At 48.5% G+C, this 17,921-nt stretch overlaps 1 protein-coding gene across 1 annotated transcript; it reads left to right on the plus strand.

Moving 5' to 3' along the window:
• The first annotated feature begins 15,065 nt into the window (after window positions 1–15,065).
• On the plus strand, window positions 15,066–17,214 carry Dlx2 (distal-less homeobox 2). The gene is made up of 3 exons (XM_090343085.1): window positions 15,066–15,471; window positions 15,909–16,093; window positions 16,810–17,214. Exons 1-3 carry the CDS (start codon window positions 15,066–15,068, stop codon window positions 17,212–17,214), a joined length of 996 nt encoding a protein of 331 aa, XP_090199211.1.
• Window positions 17,215–17,921: the final 707 nt, after the last annotated feature.

Below are 17,921 nucleotides of genomic sequence, written 5' to 3' on the forward strand. Positions count from 1 at the left end.
GGATTATAGATATGAGCCACCAGGCCTGGGCTTCCCCTAATTTTTTTCTTATGCTTAGGGTCCATTAAAACCCCAAGAAAGCCTAAAAATGGAATTTCCTATAATTTTCATATTGCAAAATATTATTCTTCTGACTTTTTTCCTACAAATTAAAAATGTAAAAACATCTTTTAGTTCCTATGCTAGTCAGAAGATTATAATGATCTTAGGAGAAATAGCCATGTTGAACTTTAATTCTTGGTGTGAGAAATCTTGTGAGGTAGTTCAGCACTTCATTTCTCTTCAGTCCAGAGTGTTCTGTGCTATCTTTGATCTCTGGCCTCCTTCTAACTTACCAAATGGGTCCTCATCCTCATCCCTCCGTGCACTGAGATTGGAGCTGATGTGACATCCCTGAGCCAATAGAAACGAGGCTAGGGGATGAGACAAGAATATTTCTTACATTCGAGATCAGGAAAACACCCTAAAATCATCAGACTCACCTTCTATCTCTTAGAGCTATAAGAACAGAGGAAGAGAGGACACGCGACTTTTTCAAGGTCATCCAGCTCTCCTTGTTCCCTACTTCCACTCACTAGCTTTTTCAACTCTCCATCCTACTGCCTCAGACTGAGTGCTGTATTACAGGCATGCACCACCAGTTTAATCAGTTGTCTTCTATCAAGCAAGAGTCTGAAGAAATCCACAAAGATTCAAATAACAGCATTCTTCTTAGTCATTTCCTTTCTTTTTTGAAAAATAAGTATTTTTTGTTTTATGAACCTTTTCATGTGTTAACTCTTACAATCCATAGAGGTCTGAGATAAACAAATCAGCGTCAGTTTCATATCATTACTAAAGGACTTCTAAAATCATTGGACTTGTGATAAATATATGTAAATTGATTTTTTGCTTGCAGGTACAAATAGGAAATAGGAGCCACCTCTTGTGGATGTGGCAAATTCTTGTGTTATTTTAAGATTCTCACATCAATTGATTTCACACAAATCAACTGCTGAACAGACATGCTTAATGCTCTCTGTCAAAACATTAACCCTTGCGTCCCAAAGGATCCCAAAGCCATTCTAAGAATTATGTGAACAGGCTTATATCATAATTAATCTTGAACTGGGGTCTTCTTCATTTTGCTAGACTTATACCAATTAAGATAACATTTCCAGGCCATGAAAAGCAACTGAAAAGGATTGCCACTTTCTCAGAACACTTTGCAACCAGTGCTCTGGAGACTGTACTCTAAAAGTTGGCTCTGGCACATATCAATATGCAAATGTATGCTTTAAAATTAAGCTTCATTAAAATGCACTTACCAGTTTAAGTGGAGGCTGATTTTGTCACCACATTTGGAATTTAAATTCTTACTACTTTCAAACAAATACTATGTAAACATGAGAATTAAGTAATCAAATGATTCTTTGCCCTCCTTCTACAACACTTTTCACTTAAAATCATCAACATACTTCAAAGTACAAATCCTGAAATTATCCCAGAAAGGAAACAGTCCCTCAATTTTAGAAACACCCTAGAACCCTGCCAAAAGGAGGCTGCCATGACCTCATGAGGCCTGCATGGTCCTGGATGGCTCAGCCCCAAGCTCCGCATTCTCCCCCTAGCCTCAGTGGGAGCTTCACCTCCATTCTGCAAGTTGGCTTCTTCTTCTCCTTTGCAGGTTCTCCACAGCTGCCTTCAAAAGGGCCTGTGGCCTCCCCAACACCTTCATCACTACTACTTGCATTTGAGAAAGAGCCAAGTAATAAAAGTACAGTGTGACAGAGAAGTAGCACCTCCATCCCATGTATACACAACCCAGACATCCTACTCCTGTGAATCTGAGGGGAGCACCAGTGCTACTTCATTTTATTGAGGCCAAGGAGATGGTTCAGTGGTTGAGCCCTTGTGTAACATCTGTGCAAGGCCCTGAGTTCAATCCCTGCAAGAAAAAGAGAAAAATCCAAGCTGGAGAATTCAGGAAATCTGCTTGAGATCACAAAGTTAAGGTCACTTACAACCATTGCTTGGTAAAACTGACTTCTCATCTTTCCATATCCTTGGTGTCTCATACTCGGCTATTTTCAGTGGTTATGTTAGCCTTCCAGGTCAGATAGTCCTAGCCAGGCTCAGGTTCATCACTGTGTGACCTCAGCTTACCTAATTTCTGGCTGAAAGCTTGGTGATAGTGGCTCATGCATGTAATCTTAGCTACTCAGGAGGCTGAGATCCAAGAATCACAGTTCAAAGCCAGCCCAGGCAAGAAAATCCGTAGACTTATCTCCAAATAATCACCAGAAAACTAAAAGTAGTGCTGTGGCTCAAAGTGGTAGAGCACTAGTCTTGAGCAAAGAGCTTAGGGACTGAGTTCAGACCAACAACAACCACAACAACCATCCTGGCTGCAGTAATCTAAGTCATAACTCAATGAAAGGTAATTATTTCTTTCTCAGATGGCTAACGTCCAATGTAAGCCTCTTTTCTCAAATTCTCCATCACCTGAGGTGTGCCTGCGAGATGTTAAATGTAAATTTTCCCTGCTCTTACACAGGGCCTCTGAGAATGTTCCTGGAGATACTATTAAAACATCTTGATGAGTCCTGGGCACTGTTGTGCAGAAGGCCAGACTTTGGAAAATAATAATCAAATGCTTCTTTCCTTTCCTTTTCCTCCTTTGAAAAGAAGTGTGTGAGGGAACACTACACGTCCATATATTGGCTTCTTGCAGGAAAACTCTAGCTCTAAGAACTTGAACTCCTATTTCATATCTACTTTTTTCACATCTCTTTTTAGTTGATAGCTTTCAAATGTTTTTCTTCATAACCACAATAAGAAATGCATCTTGCCAGGTGCATGGCTCTCTTATAATCTCTGTTGCTAAGGATGCAGTGATCAGAATGGTTGAGGTGAAAGTCCAGTTTGGGATAAACGTAACATCCATCAACCAATAACTTGGTGTAATGCTAAATTTCTATCATCCCAGCTATGTAGGAAACTGAGCTGGCAGGAACATGGTTCAGGCTGGACAAAGCAAAACTGTAAGGCACCATTGGAAAAATAGCTAAAGCAAAAAGATGCACTGTTCAAGTATAGAGTGCCTGCTTAGCAGGCTCAAGTCTCTAAGTTCAAAACCCAGTACCACAAACAAGTGGTGGAGGGCCCAGTTAGCAATGATAAGGCCCTGACTGCCTTAAAACTCCTATATGGACAAATAAATAAATATTTAATTTAAAAATTAAATTCCCACAAAATTTATCTATCATCTGGAATCCTAACACTGAAGAGGCTAAGGCAGTAGGATTATAATTTCAAAGCCAGGTTTGAGTTATACACCAAGACACTATCTCAAAATTAACATCCCTAACATAGACACAAATGTTTATAGTAGCCTTGTTAATAACAGCTAAAATCTAGAGTAACCCAGATAAGCAATTAAACTTGTGTATATAACTGTGGAATACTATTGAGCAATAAAATAAAGTTATTAATGATATTCACAACAGTCTAGATGAATTTCCAAGTAATTATGCCATATTATAAAAAAAGAAAATTCTGGGGCCGGGAGTTTTGCCTAGTGGTTAAAGAGCTTGCCTAGCATGCATGAAGACCCGGGTTCGATTCCTCGGTACCACATACATAGAAAAAAGCCAGAAGTGGTGCTGAGGCTCAAGTGGTAGAGCTCGAGCCTTGAGAAAGTCCAAGGACATTGCTCAGGCCCTGAGCTCAAGCCCAGGACTGGCAAAAGAAAAAAAAAGAAAAAGAAAATTTTCCAAAGTTTTATATGCTATACTCCATTTATATAACCCTATTAAAATGATAAATTATAGGAATGGAGAATAGATTAGTAGTTCACTGAGATTAAGGAAAAAGTCAGTGCGGAAAGTAAGTGGATGAGGACATAAAAGCCAATATGAAAGATCCTTACAGTGGGAAAAACATTATACAGAAATGTTCTGATCAGGCCAGTGCCAATGGCTCATACCTATAACCCAAGACTCAGGAGGCTGAGATCTGAGGATTGTAGTTCAAAGCCATCCCTGGCAGAAAAGTTAGACTCTCATTTCCAATTAGTCATCAAAAAGCCAGAAGTGCAAATGTGGCTAAAATGGTAGTGATAGCCTCAAGCACAAAAACTCAAGGATAGAGTCTAGGCCCTGAATTCAAGCCCCAGAACCAACAACAACAACAGAATCTCAGGATTTCCTAAAGACCAGTAGAATTGAAGACCAGACATTATTCCACAAACCTTTGGCTAATGAATTTTTGATAAGGGAGCCAAAATTATCAGATGGAAGAAAGATAGCCTCTTCAACAGATGGTGCTGGCAGAACTGGCTATACACATGTAGAAAACTGAAGTTAGATACTTAGCTATATCACCTTGCACCAGAATCAACTCCAAATAGATCAAAGACCCCTAGGTAAGAGCAGATACCCTGAAAATATCACAGGAAGAGATAGGGGAAACATTAGGGCTCCTTGGCACAAGTAGAAACAAATCAAAGAAAGGCTGGATCAGTGGAACTGCATTAAACTATAGAGCTTCTATATGGCAAAGGATGTAGCTAGCAAGATAAATAGAAAGCCCACAGATTGGCAGAGCTTCATTAGCCATACAATAGACAAAGGCCTTATATCAAAACTATACATAGAGCTCAAAAACTTAACCCCCAATAAAAAAATTATCAAGGAAACAACCACCCCATTAATAAGTGGGCCAAAGAACTAAAACGAGATTCTCTGGAGAGGAAACAAGGATGGCCAATAGCAAGGAGTCAGTGGCTCATGCCTGTTATCCTAGCTATTTGAGAGGCTGAGATCTGAGGATCATGCTTCAAAGCCAGCCTGGCACAAAAGTGCATGAGATTCTTATTTCCAACTAATCAACAGAAAACCTGAAGTGGCGCTGTGGCTAAAGTAGTAGAGAGCTAGCCTTGAGCTGAAGAGCTCAAGCCCCACAACCAACAACAACAACAAAAATAGCCAATAGACACATGAAGAAATGGTCAACTGATCATAAAATAAGTGCAAATAGCCAGGCATGGTGGCTCAGGCCTGTAATCCTAGATGCTCAGGAGGTTGAGATCTGAGGATCAAGGTTCAAAGCCAGCCCTGACACAAAAGGACTTGAGACTCATATCTCCAAATAACCTCTAGAAAACGGGAAGTGGGGCTTGGCTCAAGGGTAGGGTGGTAGCTTTGAACTGAAGAGCTCAGGGACAGCGCCCAGGCCCAGAGTTCAAACTCTATGACCCACAAAAACAAGGAAGAAAGAAAGAAAGAGAGAGAGAGAGAGAGAGAGAGAGAGAGAGAGAAGGAAGGAAGGAAGGAAGGAAGGAAGGAAGGAAGGAAGGAAGGAAGGAAAGAAAGAAAGAAAGAAAGGAAGGAAGGAAGGAAGGAAGGAAGGAAGGAAGGAAGGAAGGAAGAAAGGAAGGAAGAAAGGGCCAAGATCGTGGCCTAGTGGTAGTGTGCTTTGGGTTTGATTACCCAGAACCACATACATAGAAAAAGATGAAGTGGTGCTGTGGCTCAAGTGGCAGAGTGCTAGCCTTGAGCAAAAAGTGTCCAAGGAGAGTGCCCAAGCTCTGAGTTCAAGCCCTAGGACTGGCAAAAAATAATAATAATAATAATAATTAAAAAGAAATGCAAGTCAACAGCTGATGCTAAGCAACAGGAAGGATTTGTACAACACCTGATCAAGAAGAAATAATTTTTTTTGGTCAATCATCAGGCTTGAATTCTAGGCCTGGGCATTGTCCTTGAGCTCTTCAGCTCAAGGCTAGTGTTCTACCACTTGAGCCATAGCGCCACTTCCAGTTTTCTAGTGGTTTAATTGGAGATAAGAGCCTCATGGACTTTCATGCCTGAGCTGGCCTTGGACCTGGATCCTCAGATCTCAGCCTCTGAGTAGCTAGGATTATAGGCATGAGCCACTCGCATCTGGCTCAAGAAGGAATAATTATATCAATAATGTTTGAAGAGTTAAACTTTTTTCCTATGTAAAACTTGAGTTCTTTGTATTTTATATTACTCATAAGCTTTGTAAATCAGAATAATGATCCTTATCAGTGTGAATATACAAATGATTATGCATATAATTACTCAATCTCAATAAAGGAAAAAAAAGAAATGCAAATCAAAACCACATTATGATTCTACTTCATTCCAGTATGGCCATTATCAAGAAAATAAATAATAGTAGATGCTGGCAGGGATGTAGCCAAAAAGGAATGCTACCACACTGTTGGCTGGAAAGCAAACTGGTTCAACCACTCTGGAAAGCATTACAGAGGTTCCTCAAAAGACTAAACATAGAAACTGGTACTGTGGCTCAAATGGTAGAGCGCTAGCCTTGAGCTGAAGCACTGAGGGACAGTGTCCAGTCCCAGAGTTCAGATTAACTGAGTCCCAGAGTTCAGATTAAACATAGAACTCCAGGGGTGGCTTTGAACTACAACCCTCAGATCTCAGCCTCCTGAGTCTTGGGTTATAGGTATGAGCTATTGGCACTGGCCTGATCAGAACATTTCTGTGTAATGTTTTTCCCACTGCAAGGATCTTTCATGTTGGCTTTTATGGCCTCATCCACTTACTTTCCTCATTGATCCAACAATCCCACCCCTGGGATTACAAACAAGGCCACACTAAACTATCAGCATAACTATGGTCACTATAGTATTATTTACTATATGTAACCAACCCAGATGCCCCTCAGTAGATGAATGGATCAAGAAAATGTATATTGGGACAAGGAGTTTGGCCTCCTGGTACAGTGCTTGCCTAGCATGCATGAAGACTAGGGTTTGATCCCTTGGTACCACATACATAGAAAAGCCAGAAGTGGTAATGTGGCTCAAGTAGTAGAGCACTAGCCTTGAGGAAAACCCAAAGACAGTGCTCAGGCAAAAAAAAAATGTGGTATATATATACACAATGGAATTCTATGCTTCCATCAGAAATAATGACACTGCCCCATTTGTCAAGAAATGGAAAGACTTAGAAAAAAACATATTAAGTGAAGAAAGCTGACCCAAAGAAACATAGGTTCTATGATTTTCCTCATTTGTAATAATTACTACATGTCTGGGTTATGTATATGTGTTTAGCTATGTACATATGACCATATAAAATAATGTTAATCAAAATAAACTCCAAGATATGGAAACAAGAGGTTTTTTTTGTTGTTGATGATGTTGTTGTTTTTAGTGTACTGTATGAAGTTCTCTTTTTTCCTTTTGAGTACGCTGTGTCTTGTATATACATGTATCTGATTTGGAGAAGTAGAACAGGATAACAAAATGGTGAGAGAAAGGACAAAGGGTGAGCCAATGTAACGGCAATACTCACAAGACACTAGGTGGGAAATGAACTTTACAACTCTGGGGAGGGGGAGTCAAGGAGGAGGGACAGTGGGAGAAAAACAAGGGAAGGGTAACAAGTTTCGACAAGAAATATACTCATTACCTTACATAACTATAATCCCTCTGTATATCACCTTTACAACAAAATAAAATTACATTTAAAAAAATATCCCAGAATGGCGTTGTGGCTCACAATGCTAATGTGCTAGCCTTGAGCAAAAAAGCTCAGGGACAGCACCTAGGCCTTGAGTTCAAGCCCCAGAACTGGGAGAAAAAAAAAAGTTCAATCTTTCTTTGGGGCCGGGAGTTGGGCCTAGTGGTAGAGTGCCTGCCTAGCATGCACGAAGACCTGGGTTTGATTCCTCAGTACCACATACATAGAAAAAGCCAGAAGTGGTGTGGTGGCTCAGGGTAGAACACTAGCCTTGAGCCTGAGCTCAAGCCCAGGACTGGCAAAAAAAAAAAAAAAAAAAAAAAAATCTCAGGGTTCTCCCATATTATACTCTGGATTACAATAACTAAGAGACCCAAATAGTCAGAATATGAAAAGTGAAGAGGGAAGAAAGTAATAGAAGCTTTTTTTTAATTCACCCTGCATAGGTGACCACAGTGAGAAATGTCAAAAAGTAGCAGAGTCAGAACTACCACCCAGATGCCCTTCCCTCATACTCTTTCTCAGGGAAGAAGCTGGGGCTTGGCTCTTTTCTAGTTGTTTGTCTTATTTTTTAAAAAATCATACCTAGAAACAGTTGCTTTATACAAGTGTATGCACTTTGTTGATGCTGATGAAGACCCTAACTGACCACTGGGGGTCATCATAGTCTTAGATAAGACCTGCGGCTCCTTCATGTTCAAACTTTTCTTGGTGTAGTGATGATAAAATTCCATTCTAAATGGAAGCAAAACAGGTGGAGTTAGAAATTACCTACATGCAAACACCTGTATGAAGCACACAGCTGAGGGCTAGGCAATAAGCAAAACAAGGCCTTGAAATGACTCCATTTCATCTTTGAGTCCTTAAGTTTGGATCTTCTTCCTCAGTGAAAACAACATGGGAAGGTTCCTGGTTTATTTTATTTCTGTTTGAAGTTATTTCATTATTAGTTCTTCTTGCCTTTGCCCTGGTTCATCCTATTGGCCTAGGAACTGCAAATCCAAAAATGGCTGTAGTAAGAAGTGGGCTTATGACAACTTCTGAACATAATAAGCATGTGCCCAAGGGAAGAGTGACAATGTCTATGAAAGGATGGCTCTGTGTGACAGGGTGACAAAACCTCTGAGAGCCACCACCTTTAAAAGGAAACATTTATGATTGGGACTTAGATCTGTGGAACTCCCTAAAGATTACTTTAAGATCTGTTTTTCATCATAACAATCAGCTAAGCTAACCTATTTCTATTCATGAACATAATGTACCAAAAAAAAGCAAATGGCTTGAATTCTATGCTTGTTTCCAGATTCGATTTCTGGTTTTCACAAATAAAAGACATTCTAGGATTGTCTTCCCCTGCTATTTATTGACAAAATCATTGAACCGTTATTCTAAGGTCAATGTATTAGCTATGTAGCTATGTGATGTGATGTGTGTGTGTGTGTGTGTGTGTGTGTGTGTGTGTGTGTGTGTGTGTGTGTGTGTGTGTGTTTGATCCTTAGGGCAGAGACTATGGCTCCGTGTAAAGCACGGAGCATACTGCAGGCCCTAGGTTAAATCTCCAACTCTGAAAAAAATTAACATTCCTAAGGTCAATAACTTACAATACCTGCGGTGACTCCCATCCTCTGTGCCTCATCTTTCCACTGTTACCACAGAGGCCACCCTAGCCCACCCCAAATTCACCCCGCCCCCCAACAGTCTTGGTCCTCTGAAGCCTGCAGCGCAGGTCTGCACTCACCCCGGGTACCAGGACCGCCTTCACTAGTGAGGAAAGTGGGGCGATGCTCTCATCTGCTTGAGACTCCTCTGCTGAAGCCCTCCCAGCCCTTGCCAGAATGTCCAGCTGACAGGAGAACTGGGAATGGTGCGTTCCGCGCAAGAGGGCATGGCCAGTGTCCCGCAGGTGAAGCTTGGAAACTCATTGAGTTACTGCGAGGTTCCAACAGCCAGATGCTTGGCCCCCACAGGTTCTATGGCTCAGTTTACTTCCTTGCATGGGTAAAAGATGAAAGTGGAGGGAAAGCTCACCGGGGAGAAAGGGATCTGTGTGTCCACAAACACTGCTTTGAGTCCAAAATCTGGATTCGTGCTGGATGCATATGTGCGTATATACTTTAATCACTTGATTAAAGAAAAGTAGGCCTGACTAGCGTATAAGACCCGAAAGAAAAGGCTGGTCACTGGTAGTCACGCCTGTAACCCTAGCTACCCAGGTGGCGGAGACCTGAGGATCCCCCGTTGGAAGCCAGCCTGGGGAAGGAAAGTCTATGAGACACATCTCCACATTGCCTGGGGGGGGGGCAGAGGAAGTAGAGGTGTGCTCAAGTGGTAGAGTTCCAGATTTGCGCCTCCCGAGCTGGCCCCTGCCCTGAACCGCAGTTAACCAACGCGGAATTCAAGAGGGGAAACCGCAGCTTCCAGGGTCCCAGGTCCCCCGGGCCGCACAAACGTCCTCTGCTGGGGCCCTGAGGGCAGCAGCTGGTGGCTGGTTTTCCTTCTGCGTGGAAACCTTTGCGCAGCCATCGCTGTGTGAGGACAGCTTCCAGGGCAACGTGAACTCGGTCCGCTAGCCTGTCTCCGCGGCTTTTGTCCTTGGAGGGAGAAAAGTAACATGCCGTCGGGGTCTCCCGGCCTCATCACCTGCGCAGCTCTCAGTCATCAAAGGGAAACGGGTCCCCCCCCCCCCCCCCCCCGGCCCACAGGCGCTGGTCCACCGGTGCCCCGGAGAGCATGGCCCTGCGTCCCGACCCCAGCCAGCTTGGAGCACCTTCACCCCCGGAGCGCCCGGGCGGGTCAGGAGCCCCAGCTCTCCAATGTCCTGGCTTTGATCATTGCAGACATGGACGTGAAATAGGCCCGCCTGCGATCAGGATGACCTGGAAGGCAGATGGCGTCGAGAGGAATCTCAAAGGGCTCTCGGGTGACAATGTCCAAAAAGAAATGCACCCTTTGCCTGACTTATGTAACTGAAACCCCTCTGCACAGCACCTTTATAATAATAATAATGATAAGTTAAAATAAAAGACAGGCTCTCTCAGGTATCAGAGTGCCACGTTTCTGGAACTTCCAGTGTGACTTCCACGATTTTTTTGGAGGGGGCAGTTGTCTGAAGAGCTTGGTCTCTGAAGCTCTGGACAGACAACGTCTGCCTCCCACCACCTTAGTGACATCTGTTCTGGAATCTTCCCCGGGTCAGTATGACACACTCCTGTCTCCTCCGCTAACCACCCGCTCCTTGGGATGCAATGGGCCTGCTTGGCCCTGAGGATGGGAAAACCCTGCCTGTCAGAGCCCAGCTGCTCCCAGCACGAGGTCTGGGACTCCCAGGTCATGCTTGGTGCTGTCACCTCCCGCGTTCCCCAGGACGATCTGAGCCACTGACCCCTTGCCTCCTAGGCCCACACCTGAGAATGCAGTCTTAAGCAAGACATTCAGCCTTCGCCTTGGTTTCCTCACCAGGGAGGACTCCCGGGCACCCAGCCTGTAGGCGGATTAGTAGGTTGGTTCAGAGCTCTGTAGAGGGCCAGCTCAAAAAGTAACTGCTGGCCATCGATTTCCACTACAAAAGCCCCTAGGGGTCAGCAACTGCCAGGGCCTGGCACAAGAAAGTGCCAGCAGTGGCCTTCTGAGAATCAAGGTCATGGAGAAGACTGGGGGACCCTGGAAAGGTGGGAAAAATCCCTCCAGTCCTTAAACTAAAGATCAAAAAAGAGGCAAGATTTCCTTGACACAGAGATCAAAGGAGCCCACACAACTATTCTTCATAGACCATGGTTTGCCTCCACCAAGAAGTGTTCTCTGTTTCTATTTGTACCCGCCCCCTTTGGGGGGGGCAGGAATCCGTGGGGGAGTAGTGGGCTCCAAAGATCAAACCAGGAGTCAGGATCCTGTTCACCTAAGGGCCTATGGGGCAAGGGTACCTGATGGCTCCCCAAGTTTGAGGACTCCTTAGCGGCTAGCAAGGAAAACCACTGTTAATGATACCATCCATGCCCCATACATGTAAAGATCAGGTGAAAGTTGTCTTAAGAAGCTGCCAGCAAGTAAGAGAGAAACAAGGGCAGTGTGCTTGAGAAAGTCAAGACTGAGAGGCTCAGAAATTGATCCCTGCCTTTTCTAGACACCTTTATTTCTAGGGTGACCCTCAAAGACATGTGAAAGTGCAGGATATGAGAGCCCCAGGGATGCAAACATGAAGAGATGGTACCCACACCATCATCCTGGACACATATCCCTGGAACCCTGGATGAGAGCAGACAGTGTGTGTAGTGTGTGTGTGTTGGGGGTGGGGGGTGAGCCAATAATCCAGTAACTACATTTGTGATTTGTGACCTAGGAGTGAGATAGGTAAATGAAAACAGGCATGCAGGCCATCAGACCTACAGAATGGCCATCTCATTCTTGAGGCTAGGGAAGGACATCTACTTCCTCACAGTGCCCCCCCCCCCGCAAAAAGAGGGTATCCAAACCATGGATTCCCAGCAGACAAGCAGAGGCAAAGTGCTCAGCAGGGGAAGCTATGGACTCCTGACCATGGCCGGATGTGTCCACTCCACTTTTATTTATATTTGTTTTATGTTTTGTTTTGTTTTCTTGTGCAAGTTTTGGGGCTTGAACTCAGGGCCTGGGTGCTGGCCCAGAACTTTTTGGCCCAAGGCTAGGACTCAACCATTTGAGTGGCAGCTCTACTTCTGGCTTTTTTTTTTCTAATTGGTGGAAAGAGTCTCATGAACTTTCCTGCTTAGGATAGCTTTGAATTGCACCCACAGATCTCTGCCTCTTGAGTAGCAAGGATTATAGGCTTGAGCCACCAGCACCCAGCTCCATTCCAGTTTTATATCTCCTGGAGACTCCTGGCTGTTCAAGGAAGACTTTACATTAATTATCCTTGTGATTTGCACTAAATTTGCAGAAAAGGCATTTAGTTGTCAAGGAGGGTGAAGAAAGAGCATCTAACTCAGTAATTTTCTTTCTCCAGCCTCAGTGTTCATGTGTAAAATGGAAATGATGATTTGGTACATGATAATTTGGTGCCATGTGAGGGGGGTCTAAACTTGGAAGAACTGGATAATGGAGTTGAAGCACACAAAACAGAGCAGAGACTCCTTACGTTTTCTCATTAACTCATCCTTTCTCTAGATCCCTGCAAAGTAAAACTGTAGAGACTAAGGATAAAACCCAGGGTGCCACGAAGTAGAGGAGGAAGCTGGCTGCACTCAGCTTTTCTCCCAAACTCTGTCCAAACACCATCTTCACTCCTTTTAGATCGCTATGAAAAGGGACACTCCTGGGCTCTGAAAACAAGTCTTTCCTCCTCCTCTTCCTTCCCTCCATTCCTCATTTACAGCTGCTTCTTCTGCAAGCACACATTTGCTTCTTAGCTAAAAGGAGACCTGAGTTGTATCTCACAGATGTCACTTTCTAAATCTCTGCTAATGTGGTCTTAAGGCTATTTGTGGGGTTTTATTTCAAGACATAAAATGCAACAAACTTGCCTCCCTGAGGAAGTCTGGTGGGCATGCTTGGAGTGGGAACTAAGAGCAAAGAAAAGGCAAGACTTTGGGCAGTTACATATAATTGTTTATTTTTTTTTCAAGAGAATTTTCCCCTTATTATGTCAAAACAGCAACCACAGTAGTGACAGAGAGCTGCAGTTTGAAGCAAGACACCAAAGGGCAATCTGGATTAAATAGGAAGAGGTTAACGGGGCTCACAAAACAGGAGTCTGGTAGTAGTGAGCCCCACAGGAAAGCATTTCTCACAAGCTCCCTCTACCCCAATCTCTCAGCTTTCCTTAGCAAAAAAAAAAAAGTGGCTGAGAACTAAATCCAAGCAGACTTGAAGGTGCATTCCCTGCCTCATTATTCCCCAGTGTGAACACTGGAGTTTTAATTACATACTTGAGTTTTCGGGGGAAGAAGACCAAAGATCTTTTTTTTCCCAGAGTATCAACTTGTTTTCCATTAGGCAGTTGTTGTAACAAGTTCTTTCAGTGACATGTTATGTCTTTAGGAAGGGATGCTTCAGATGGCGCACACTAGCACAATTTTGTGGCTTTTAATTACTATTTTGTTCTTTTAGGGGGTTTCAGAGGCTGGCGCCTGGGCGTGATTAGACCGTCTACCCCTGCCTCCTCAACTTCGCACACCATCCACTAGGTGGCACCACAAAGCAGGCGGTGCCACGGTATCTTTTGACTTGGAAGTCCAGCAAGGCTGTGTCCATCATTGTGGGGCAAAGTTCTCAATCGCCAAGATAGGAAAAGGAAGTCGTCACAGAAACAGCCATGACAGAATGCAACAGAGCCCTGAAGCACTATCCATAAAAACAGAACCAAATGCACAAAATAAAACTATATTTGTTGTGTTTGCCAAGAAGACATGATAAGTCTAGTAGGGAGAGATCAATCTATCATTCCACCCATGACTTCCTTTTTCGTGAAAACGTCGAATTTAAAGAGCACTACAATGAACTCTGGAGGCTAGACTGTCTGGTCTTCCTTTCCACTCCCAGGAAGCTCCAGGATCACTTTTCCGGTGTCAATTGCCCATCAACTGTACATAATTACTCGGGGCCTTGGTGTGTCAAGGAAAGTACAAGGAAAAGTGATTTCAAATATATTATTAGTAATAATACCTTTGGGTTTATATAGCTTTTCTCTCAAGTAACAAGGAAAAACGTTTAAATGTTATCCAATTAATTGTCCTAATATCCCCGTGGGTTGGTTAGGAAGCAGGTATTATTAGACATGGTTTATGGATAATTTGAATCAATTGACTGTCAAGTGCCAGACACTTCGAGGAAACGTGGAGATAACGCTGGTTCCGCTCGCCGGGCCGCTTCATTTGATTAACGCGTCTGAAAAGTGACCTCGGACGTTAAGGCACACGTTCCTGGAATTGGCCCTTAACACACGAAACGGGACCTTTCCCCAGCCTTCACACCTGCTGTGCCACGCGGCAGCCCCCCGCCCCCCGCCCCCTCCCCGCTCCAGCCAGTCCTCCGCCCGAGGCTGTCTTTCCTCGACGGCCGCGGCAGCCCCAGAGCCTGCCTAGGGACACCCGCGCCACCCCCTCCCCCGGGCCCCGCGGCCCGGGGCGCCCCGAGCCCCGCGGCTCGCTGCTTCTGATTGGCTGTTGCTAGGTGACGTCGCCGGCGATCACGTGATGAGTGTTAAATGCCCACCCTGCAGGAGCCCGCCTGCCAGACAATCGTAAAGCCGCTTAGGGCTGCTCACCTGCTCCCGCCTCCCGGAGCCCCGACCCGGCCCAGTCACCCCTGCCCCCGCCCCCCGCCTGAGCCCGCGCTGGGCCAGGAGCCCAGGAGGCCGAGAGGCCGGGAGAGGAGGATGCGGCCGGCGGCAGCTGTCCCGGGAGGCGCGTGGTGATCGCCTCCCCTGGAGGAGGAGTCGCCAAGCCCGCAGCCTCGGCTCTTGTTTTCCTCCCCCCGCACCACCCCACCTCCTCGTAATTACATTGGCTGCTGGAAGGGGCAAGAGAGACTGAGGAGGCGCCTGGCGTCCCCCTCGCGCCCGCCACCCGCGCTCCTTCGCCGTCCCGGGCCAGGATGACCGGAGTCTTTGACAGTCTGGTGGCTGATATGCACTCGACCCAGATCGCGGCCTCCAGCACGTACCACCAGCACCAGCAGCCCCCGAGCGGCGGCGGCGCCGGCCCCGGCGGCAGCGGCGGCGGCGGCGGCGGCGGCAGCAGCCTCCACAAGCCCCAGGAGTCGCCCACCCTGCCGGTGTCCACCGCTACCGACAGCAGCTACTACACCAACCAGCAGCACCCGGCGGGAGGCGGCGGCGGGGGCTCGCCCTACGCGCACATGGGCTCCTACCAGTACCACCCCAGCGGCCTCAACAACGTCCCGTACACCGCCAAGAGCGGCTACGACCTGGGCTACACCGCCGCCTACGCCTCCTACGCTCCCTACGGGACCAGCTCCTCCCCCGCCAACAACGAGCCGGGTACGTCCGGGGCGCCGCGTCGGCCGGCCGCGGGGAGGGACGGGGTTAACCAGAACGGGGTGGATGGGAATGCAATTGGCGAACGTGGGGGCCATCCGGAGCCCTCGTCTGGCTCCCCAATTTCCGACCACCCTCGAGCCGCATTTTTGTTGGTCCTGTGATCGACCAGGTGGCCCCGGCGCGTGCTCCCCGGTGTGAACTGGTTTCCTTCGCTACCTGCTTCTCCTCTCCGGCCCGCGCCGGTCCCCTCTTCCCCGGGGTGGGGTGGGGTGGGGGTGGCGGTCGCGCCAGTCTGCGCGGGCTGAAGTTGCGCGGGGAAGGCGGGAGACGTCGGCGAGAAACCCGCCTCCCGGCTCGGGCCAAGTGTCCCGCGCGCCTGGGCGGGAACCCTAGGGCCTGGTGTGTTGGGCCGCTCTCAACAATTCCTTTCCTTGCAGAGAAGGAAGACCTGGAGCCCGAAATCCGAATCGTGAACGGGAAGCCAAAGAAAGTCCGAAAACCCCGCACCATCTACTCCAGTTTCCAGCTGGCCGCTCTGCAGCGGCGTTTCCAAAAGACTCAGTACCTGGCGCTGCCCGAGCGGGCCGAGCTGGCGGCGTCTCTCGGCCTCACCCAGACTCAGGTGAGGCTCGCTCCCCTCCCCGAGGCGCCGAGGGCCGAGCCTGCCCGCCTGGAAGCCGGGCACCGGTGGCTCACTCCTGCAGTCCTAGCTGCTCAGGAGGCTGAGGTCTAAAGATTATGGTTTGAAAACAGCTAGGGCAGCATCATCAGAGAGACTCTTATCTCTAATTAATCACACACACACACAGCCAGAAGTGGAGCTGTGGCGGCTCAAATAGTAGAGCAAGAGCCTTGAACAAAGGGAAGCTCGGGGGGGGGGGGGGGGGGGGGGACAGTGACCAGGTCCTGAATTCAAGCCCCTGGACAGGCACAAAACTATATATGTGTATTTTTAATAGTTTAATAGATTTCTAGGCCAGTGTGCCATGCAGCCTAAACTTCTCTAGGCCCAAAGGTGAACAGTCCCCAGCGGCCACCGCGTGGGAGAGGAGGGAAGGGGTAGGGAGGTGGGCAGAAATCCGGTATCTCGTGGCCTCTGAACTCGGAATAGAAAAGGCGGGTCTGCTCGTAGCTCCAAGATCCGAGTTATGAACACCCGCAGTCACAAACAGAACACACTCAGCAGCTCTTTGGAGATCGTCTCCGAAGGGAGCTGGGAAGCGGCCGAGCCCGGGCGCCGCGCGTCCGCCTCGGGCAGGCGGTTTTCCCTCCGCTCCCGTCCCTCCCGGCTCCGGTCACCGGTTCCTCCACTAACGCTCGGGTCCTTCTCCCACAAAGGTCAAAATCTGGTTCCAGAACCGTCGATCCAAGTTCAAGAAGATGTGGAAAAGCGGCGAGATCCCCTCGGAGCAGCACCCCGGGGCCAGCGCCTCGCCACCCTGCGCCTCCCCGCCCGTCTCGGCGCCGGCCTCCTGGGACTTCGGCGCGCCGCCGCGGATGGGGGGCGGCGGCGGCCCGGGCAGCGGAGGCAGCGGCGCCGGGAGCTCGGGCTCCAGCCCCAGCAGCGCGGCCTCGGCTTTTCTGGGCAACTACCCCTGGTATCACCAGGCTTCGGGTTCCACCCCACACCTGCAGGCGACTGCGCCCCTGCTGCACCCCACGCAGACGCCGCAGCCGCACCATCACCACCACCACCATCACGGCGGCGGGGGCGCCCCCGTGAGCGCGGGGACGATTTTCTAACCCTTCCCCGACGGCCGCGCCAGAGACTCAGACAGAGACCTGCGGTCCTCGACGCTCGCGCCCGCCGCCCGCCGCAGGGTTTCCCCTCCGGGCCTCCGGCCGCCCGCGCGAAGCGGGCAGCCTGCAGGGGTGGCCGGGCCGCAGGCCCCGCCGCCGCACGCACCGCCAGCCAGCAGCCGGGGACTGGGGAGCGGAGTCTCTTCGCCCCGGGTTCCTCCCGAGGCAACCGGACTGCTGCACGGCAAAGGCCGCCCCCCACCCCCCACCCCAGGGCCGCATTCGGATCTGAGCCCCGAGACTCGGCCACGAGGAGCCCCGCCTCGGCCTTGCCTCCCCTCCGCTCTCCGCCGCTCCCGGCCGCCCGGCGCCGATTTCGCCCGGGGCTCCGCGCCAGGTCCCGGAGAGGGACGCCTCCCCCGCCCGCGAGGCCTCCCCGGCCCTCTAAGGCTCCTTTTTCCTCGCCCGCCCCGGGGCTCGGCTCCAACCCGCTTTGGTTATTGACCTCCCGGGGTCCAGCTCGCCCTCCACCCCCCCACCCCGTGACCCCGGCGACCCCGCCGCTTTCTTTCCGCCGCCAGGCGGTTCCCAGCCGGCGGAGCCCTCGTCTCTCCCCCGTGCTCGCCGCCCCCAAAACTCTCCTAAGCGCCCTCTCCCTCCTTCCCTCCCCCCTTCTCTATCTCTATCACTCATCCATCACCAGTGGAGTT

Source organism: Megascapheus bottae, chromosome 12 (genome assembly GCF_031878675.1).
Source record: "Megascapheus bottae isolate mThoBot1 chromosome 12, mThoBot2.hap1, whole genome shotgun sequence".
NCBI lineage: Eukaryota > Metazoa > Chordata > Mammalia > Rodentia > Geomyidae > Megascapheus > Megascapheus bottae.

Bases quoted from the DNA above. Each gene is read 5' to 3' on its own strand.
- Dlx2 (XM_090343085.1), top strand. From the start codon at position 15,066: ATGACCGGAGTCTTTGACAGTCTGGTGGCTGATATGCACTCGACCCAG. The intron at 15,472-15,908 runs GTACGTCCGGGG...CTTTCCTTGCAG, and splicing joins CCCCGCCAACAACGAGCCGG to AGAAGGAAGACCTGGAGCCC. The intron at 16,094-16,809 runs GTGAGGCTCGCT...TCTCCCACAAAG, and splicing joins TCGGCCTCACCCAGACTCAG to GTCAAAATCTGGTTCCAGAA.